Raw genomic sequence first — 8107 nt, 5'->3', positions numbered from 1 at the left:
TTTCACTTATCATGGGGCTGTCTGGAACATAACCACCGAGGTAAGTGAGGGACCATTGTATTTTCTTTGACCTTCATGGTATTTTAAAGACTGAGATAATCTTTTCAAGTCAATTGACTTCAAAGATTTATGACTTCTTTTAAAAACATCTGGAAGATGTGGAAATGGTCCATGTTCCCAAACAGCAAGAACTGCCTGGAGCTGATTGGTGCCTGCCTCCTTTAGGAATGGGGTAACCTCTCGAGAGGTCCATAGCCCTTAGTCCTTCAGGTTCCCCTCTGAATTGCATTTCAACTTATAATCTGGTTTTATCCAGATGCTACAATGTAAAAAAAAACCTGAGGCTTACGGAAAGGAAGTGGACCCTGAGTAACCCAGCAGGTGCAAAAGGGTAGAAGGACCTCCTACTGGAATAACTAGACATTTTTTGAGGGAGAACTTTCTTTCTTTTCTTTTTTTCTTGGTGGAACCAGGGATAGAACTCAGGCCCTTGCACTTGCTAGGGAAGCACTTATTCCACTGAACCATCTCCTCTCTCTCTCTCTGTTTTTGGTTGTTACAGGGTCTCACTAGGCAGCCCTGACTTGAAGAGATCCTCCTGTTTTCAGCCCCCAGTGCTGGGATTACAGGAGTGTGCCATCATCCCCAGACTTGGTGGACGGCTCAGTGCACGTGGTGGCGGGGCTGGCACTTGGGGAGAACTTTCTAGGCACTAAATAAACACATGAAGTGCTTTGCAAACACCAATAAACGTTAATCACTAGCCTTTAGTCTCTCAGTAGTGGGAATCAAACCCAGGGCCCTTCCTCTCAACTATATCCTCAGCCCCCTTTTAACTTTTATTTTGAGATAGGCTCTCACTGTTATCCAGCCTGGGCTAGAACTGGGACCCTCCCAACTCAGCCTTCCAGAGTGTTGGGATTACAGATCCCACCACACTTGACTCATAAATCTCATTCAGCCTGCTGAGCACTGGGATTACAGGTGTGCACCACCACGCCCTGTAAATCTAATTTACAAATGAGAAAAAAAAAAATGAGGCATGGAGAAGTCAAGTCACTTGCTCAAGGTCACACAGAGCAGAGAAGGTTTCAGTTCAACATCTGACTCCAGAGCCTGAGCCTCCTGCACTATCTGTCTCACTCTTTGGACATTGCGCAGCAGTAGTAAGGCTGAGGATAAATACTGCTTCGGTAACCTTTTGGCTCAACTGCATGGCAGTTCCAGTGGATTAGGGGGAGGAGGTGGAAGGCTCAGGCACACATGGTACTGACCCCATTTTCTCTGTAACATCCACAAATTCTCGGTGAACCCTGAGCCCCTTGTAGCCACGACCAAGGCAGAGGGAAGAGGCAGTGCCCTCGCCTCCCTGTAAGTTGTGCGTCGCTGGTGGGAAGGAATTTGGGACAGGTCTGGAGGGCGCGAGGAGCGGAGCCACTTCAGCACCAAGGACAGCGGTCGCGCTTCAAGCCCAAAGGCCGCAGTCTCTTTTGGGAAGCGACCCACTCTGAACAGCAGTCCTCCAGGGCTCTCTAGCCACCATGTATCCTCCACCTCTTGGCAGCTCCAGGACCCAGGAATCCCATATTCCTTGTCCGAAGACCCTTTCTCTTCTCTTCGCTTCAAGACACACCTTAAGGAACCCTCTCAAGCGTCCTGACCACTAGCACCAAGCTTTTTCCTCTGCATACAACGCGCATATACGTGAGAATAAGGAAGGCAGAAAAAACAGGCAGCTAGGGCCGTCATACCTTTTCCTGCCCCTACCCCCTATTAGGTCATTACTGAAAACCTGGGCCTTTGCCTAGAGCCCACCTGTGCAATGCTCACCATCGTCATGGCAACCGAGAGGCCTGTGAAGCTATTGGTCCATTCCCTATCACACCCTTACGCCAACCACTTCCCAGTAGCTGAGGCAACAGGAGGGGGGCTGTCCTCCCTGTTCCAGCCCTTCTTAGAGAGGGTTGAGTAGGGTAAGGACTCGCCCCCTCTATCGCTAAAGAAACACCAACTCTGTCCCCATAATGGTAATTATGGGGAAAGGAAGATAAGAGGCCATTTCTAATATCTTCTGGAGTGGCTGGGCTATCAGTAAAGTCACTTCCGGTGAATACACGAAGTGGGAAGCAGGTTGCTCAGAGAGACAATGGGATGAAATGAAAGGGAAAGGAAGATCTAGGGAATCTCTGAGAAGATGGATGAGTGGGAGGGTCTGGGCCAAGTTTTTCACTCCCTCTCAATCAAGCCCATTGGAAATGGTCTGAAGTACTTTCTAGACTATGAGGGCTGACTCTCTAACAGTAATAGTAACCACTAGCATGTATTTGATAAACTTAATCACATTATCCCACTGAACCCTATGTAGGCATTCAGGAGGAATGTCCCCTCATGAACCTCACCAGCTTCACAACAACCCACTGTCTGCCCCAGCTGACCTGCTTGGCTCTGTCGGGGTTCATCGTGGTTTGGGGTTGAAGGATGTTGACCACCTCAGGCTTGGTCATCGCTTGAGGGATTTCTCGGACCTTCTCGGCAATAAAGCTGTGCACAGCATTCAAGGCCTCTGCTGTGCCCTGTACTAGGCATACCCGCTCTGTGGTTCCTGTTGAGCAAGGGAGAGACAGGGCACACTCATCAGGCAGGAATGGGGACATTCCTGAGAGACAGGCCCCATTTAATGGAAGGGGAAAACTGAGGTCTAGGGAGTGGCTGTAGGCCACACAGTGAGTTTGGGCACGCTAGCATGGGTACTCAAGCCAGGATGGGTAGCTGGGAGAATGAATGGGATCCCTGTTTCATAATCTGCACTTTACCCTGTGGTAGGGGGAATGGAAGAATGATGCTTAAGTGCATTTCGATGCCCACAGTAGCCCTGGGCAGGGGAGACTGGGCTCAGCTGCTTCTTCCCAGTTCTTTCGGGCTCCTTGGTTGCTTTGGCAACCATTCATTCATTCCCCCCCCCTTCTAGAAGCAGAGTGCTCAGGCCTGCAATGGTTGCCACAGTAACTGGAACCCCCTTATCGGTCTGGCTGGCCAGGTCTTCAGCCCACCCCCAGGGGGATGAGGGATGAGGCCCTGTTGCCATGGCAATCCCTGAAAGCCTGCAGCGCTGGCCTCTGGGCTTTTGGAGAGGATGGGGAAGGGCTGGGGGATGGGGAGGGAGAAGAGAGGTCTGAGTGCCTGCCTGGACCCACCAGATGGAGGACTGCAGGGTGGGGGAGGGCAGGGGAGTAGATAGGGGAGAGTAAGATGGGTCAAAGACAACTCTTGGAGCGGGGACTGGAGGACTGGGAAGGGAGGGTGGGGAATTTGCCTTTGCTGGATCTCCGCCAGATATTGGCTGCATTTCTGACCTGGGCATCCTCCACTATTCTGTGTTGGGGGTGGGGCACAGGCAAGAGAGAAGCTGGGTGGTGTTGGGATATATATGTGTGGAAAAGAGACTCCACCGTGACTTGTGTGTATACCTGCGAGGCTGCTTGCAGGCTACTGAGCACATGTATCTTTTTAAGTCCTTGGTCAGGGCTGCCTAGATAACCATAAACTGTGTTTGCATGTATAAAAGAAAGCACGGGGGAGACTTCAATAGATACAGACTCCACTGACACAGGGATTCCAGTAATGGGCTTGTAAGCACCTGTGTGTGGGAAAGACAGTGGAGTCAGTGTGGTCAAGGTTATGTGTGTGTTTGTGAGAGCGAGCTCAGTGTGTGAGAGTTTGGGAGAAAGAAACAAAGGGTCTCACCAAGTGGCACTGAAGCCATGCGATGACGGTCATTCATGGACGGTGTGTGTGCGCCTATGAGACATCAGCCCCCGTGGGGTGTTCTGGGCTCTCTGGGTGACTGGTGTGTAGTACGTGTAGGAAGCACACACGAGCCTCTGGCTGCCATAGGTGAAGGAGAGAGAAACACAGAGACAGGCAGACTCAGGTGTCAGGATGAGGAACTGTGTGCAGCAGGTGTGTGTACATATGTGTGTGCCTCAGTCCATGTACTACGGTGAGACAAAGAAGGGCCCACCAAGACTGGCCCGTGTGAGATCGCCCGTGCCTAGGCGACCCTGGGTGTGCCGATGTGTAATGTCTGAGTGTGTCTATCTTCCTGAGAGTGACTTTGTTTGCAAGAGCCAGTTAGCTCCTTGGGTCTGTAAAAGGTCTTGAAAGTATGCCAGGCCCCGTGGCTGTGTGTCTGGGACATTCGGCGGTGAGTGTCATTGTCCCACAAGCACTTCGGTGCAGTGTGCTGGGGCTCCAACCCTGACCCCTTGCGGGCCATATTTCAGTCTGGTGTGCCAGCCTTCCTGTGTGTCTCAGTGTCACGGTGGGCCACTTGTGTAGCTGACAGCGCCCACCCTCCCTGGGGCACCGTCCTCATGTTAGTCCGCTCTGCTCCAGAACAATGGCTTGGTCTGAGCCAAGGGTGAGTCAGTGTGCAGGCTGCCTCCGTCTGGGTGTAAATAGGAAAGGGTGTGGGTCGGGCTGGGAACCAGGGGGGTTGCAGGGGGAAGGGGAAGCCCCAGAGAGAACCTGGCTCAAGTGGCCAGGTTCTCTCCCCATCTCTGAAGGCTTCCCTCCAACAAAGGAGGTCTGTGATCTCCCATCCTCTTGTAGTTCTTAACCAGGGGTCCATGAGGGGTTTGTGGAGAGGGGGAGTTAAACCCAGAAAAAGTACCTCATACTAACAGCTGGTGGTTACATAACACTAAGCACCAGGCACCATTCTGAGCTCTTCGTTTATATTTGTTCAGGCAGCATATGAGGTGGGCAGCATTTCACCTCCCTGATTCCCTTCCTTGGTAAGGACACGGAATCACAGACAGGGCTCGGGCATTGTCCAAGTTCACTTCACCAGAACAGAATGATCAGGGATTGTAACCTTGTAACTCGGAAGCACAGGCTTCCGAGTCGGTGCTCTTAACAATTATGCCGCCCTGTGCTAAATTTGGAGTTCTTGGGGTGATTAGTTCTGTGTGTGTGTGCATGCTGGGAGCGTCAGTGACTGCAGTCCTGTTTTTATGATTTTGATACTGTGTAAGATTATGTTTAATATATTTACTAAGTAGGCACTTAAGGTTTTGCACTCTGGTGCATATATAAGTCAATAAAAACAAATAAGACAGACCTGTGTGTGTGTGTGTGTGTTTTGTGTGTGTGTGTGTGTGTGTGTGTGTGTGTGTGTGTGTGTGTGCTTCTCTCCTGCGAGCCAGGGTCACAGCTTCATACAAATGCTCAAAATCAGAAGGTGTTTTGGAATCACTGGGGAGATCCAGCCTGGCAAGAGCCTGTGTGGCTTTGGCCAAGTCTGCCCTTCTTTTTGGGTCTTCACTTTCTTATGAAAGACCCCCAGAAGGATTGAATCCAGAGCTCTGGGACTCATCCCCAAGAAGGGGACATCTTTTGTATGTTCTGTCCCTCTACCATCATCTCTCACCTGTTTCTTAGCCTCTGAATGGGCAGTTTCTTTTTCCAGGTTGCCCTTCCCGACCTCCCCAAGCTCCCTGTGCTCTGTCTGGGTTCCCACCATCTCTGGACTTCCCTGTTCCAGCCCTGACTATTCTGGGTCATCAGTGGCGTGGGTTCTGTCTCCAAGACTAGGCTCTGAGATCAAAGAGGGTGAGGCGGGGATGCTCTGTCCTGCCCAGGGTTAGCACAGAAGAGTTGCTCAGAGCAAGTGAATTACATGAATGAATGAATGGCCGAGTGTCAGCCCGGAGTGGAGGGAAGTGTGTTCTTTGTCTCGCGCAGTAGCATCTCTGTGTCCTGGGTTCCTGCAGGTCCTAGGAACAGGAGTAGGATGTAGGGCACTATGTGCTTCATCTCTGAGTCAGTAGCGGGTACCTGCTGTGTGACCTCGAAGTTCCATGTTAGGGCTGGGATGGGGGCAGGCTGCTTGTCCAGGGGCTGGGGAGAAACGTGGGTTCACGGTGCTTATTTGAAATTTGAATAGTGCTTGCTACAGGAGAGCTAAGGACTATCCTGTCTTCTGGTTTTCTCAGCAGCCTGGCCAGTGGAGTGTGTCACTAAGCCCAGAGGGAATGACGTGTCTTATGGCACAGAATGTGATTGAGGGTCAAAGAATCTAGTGTCCTCAGATGAATGTCCCAGGCAGAGGTCTTATGCACATCTTGTGGGCTAGAGCAGTGCAGGGGAAACTGGGCCAGGGTGGAAGAGAAAAGGAGGCGGTGTGCCTGGGTCATTGCAATTTTCTCTAAACTCTCTGCCAAAGCTGCTTAGTGAGATGGCAGGAGAAGGAGGGAGGGAGAGAGGGAGGAGGGAAGGGAGAAAGGACAGAAAGAAAAAGAGACAGAGAGAGACAGAGACAGAAAGAAAATCAGTGTCTTGACCCTGCTCTCCATCTCTGGTGTTTGAACTAAATGAATTCGAGGGGATTGAAGATGAACCAGAACCACTGCTGAACTGAAGATGCAATACTGTATTCAGGGCCCTTCCCTGGATTCCTAGATGTTCCAGCCCAGACACTGGTCATGAAAGGAAGCTATGGAGGGTGAGAGATTTTGTGGGGGATTAGAGAAAGTGAAGGGACGTTGAGAAATATATGCTTGGGAGGTCAGAGACAGATCCGGGGGGCAGAGAGGGAGCTTAGTCTGGAGAGGAGGGAAAAAACCTAGGAGGGAGCTGAGACTGAGAAGAAGGAGGCATACAGGGAGACATAGGCAAGCAGAGGTTCGCATGGTGGCAGGCACAGTGTCCCCCCACGAGGGACAGTACTGTGGAGCAGCTGAATGGATAGCGAAGGGCTCGGAGAAGGACAGAAAGAAAAAGGTGAGAGTGAGAGGTGGAAGGAAAAGGAAAGTGGGAGGAGGGAGGACAGAAAGGGAGGGACAGAGGAGGAGAGAGAAGACAGGATGGACAAATAGAACAGGAGGCTCAGAGGACAGGCGCTGGGGATATCCAGACAGAACCTGAGAGACAGGAGCGGAGAGGGCTGTGGGGTGCGGCAAAGCGAGGTGGAGGGGGAGGAAGGCTGTGAGGACAGGGATGGGAGAGGCAGAGAAAGAGAAGACAAATCAAGAATGACCTAGAGACAGATAAAGCCAGCAAGACAGGGGGGCAAGAGGCGGGTGACAGAAATCCAAAGGGAAAGAGTAGAGGGTATGTGTAACATGGATGGCTGGCCCCTGCACCCCAGGGACACTCTGACACCTGCCTCCCTCTCTACCCTAGCTTCTCCGACTGACCCGAGGGGGCAGGTGTGTGGGAAGGAACACATCTGCCAGCACATCATGCAAATGAGTCCATGAATATGCAGCAGGGCCATTGTCTGGCCCTGCCCCCTCCCCCATCTGCTCAGGCCAGGCCCCCTGGGCTGGGGACAGCTCTGTCCCCTTAGGGGGAGGGGTGGCTCCCACTACTCTCACTGTCCGTGGGGCAACCCTCGCTCCTCACCCACGGTCCACGTGGGAGAGAAGGGGGAAGGGTGAGAGGCCCAGCACAGAGACCTGGGCCATGCGGGGCTCACCAGGGTAGAAGTCTTTGGACTTGGACAGCTTGATGGTGGCTCCAGTCTCCTTCTGCAGCTGCACGATGGTCTGGCCTCCTTTGCCGATGATGGAGCCTGCGGCGTAGCTGGGGATGAGCACCTTCAGGAAGTATTCGCCTTCCTCTGCAGGGCACACAAGGTGGAGGGGAGTCAGGCAGGGAGGGGGCTTCACCTTTGGAAGTCACTGTCCTCTCACATCCTCCTCTGGCATCCAGTGGGCAAAAAAAAAACCTCACTGATCCACGGGAGCAAAGACCATGCCAATAGCAGTAAGAGAACACAAGGATGATCTGCAGTCACCTATCCATCCATGCATCCAACCATCCATCCGTCCATCGGTCCATCCAACCATCCATCTGCCCACCCACCCATCCATCCATCCATCTACCCATCCATCCAACCATGCATCATCCATCCATCCATCCATCCATCCATCCATCCATCCACCCATCCATCCATCTATCCACCCATCCATCCATCCATCCATCCACCCACCCATCCATCCATCCATCTATCCATCCACCCACCCATCCATCCACCCATCCATCCATCCATCCACCCATCCATCCATCTATCCACCCATCCATCCATCCACCCACCCATCCA

At 52.2% G+C, this 8107-nt stretch overlaps 1 protein-coding gene across 1 annotated transcript in view; it reads right to left on the bottom strand.

Moving 5' to 3' along the window:
- Positions 1-8107, bottom strand: part of Nova2 (NOVA alternative splicing regulator 2) — a 26949-nt gene that overhangs the window by 8199 nt on the left and 10643 nt on the right. The window contains exons 2-3 of the mRNA XM_023704572.1: positions 7481-7624; positions 2436-2602 (exon numbers count right to left, since the gene is read on the bottom strand). Of these exons, the coding sequence (XP_023560340.1) occupies positions 2436-2602; positions 7481-7624 (311 nt within the window). The remainder of the gene's footprint in view (positions 1-2435; positions 2603-7480; positions 7625-8107) is intronic.

This window comes from Octodon degus, unplaced genomic scaffold (genome assembly GCF_000260255.1).
Source record: "Octodon degus isolate 3935 unplaced genomic scaffold, OctDeg1.0 scaffold00197, whole genome shotgun sequence".
Classification (NCBI taxonomy): domain Eukaryota; kingdom Metazoa; phylum Chordata; class Mammalia; order Rodentia; family Octodontidae; genus Octodon; species Octodon degus.
This window is presented reverse-complemented; position numbering and strand designations above follow the sequence as displayed.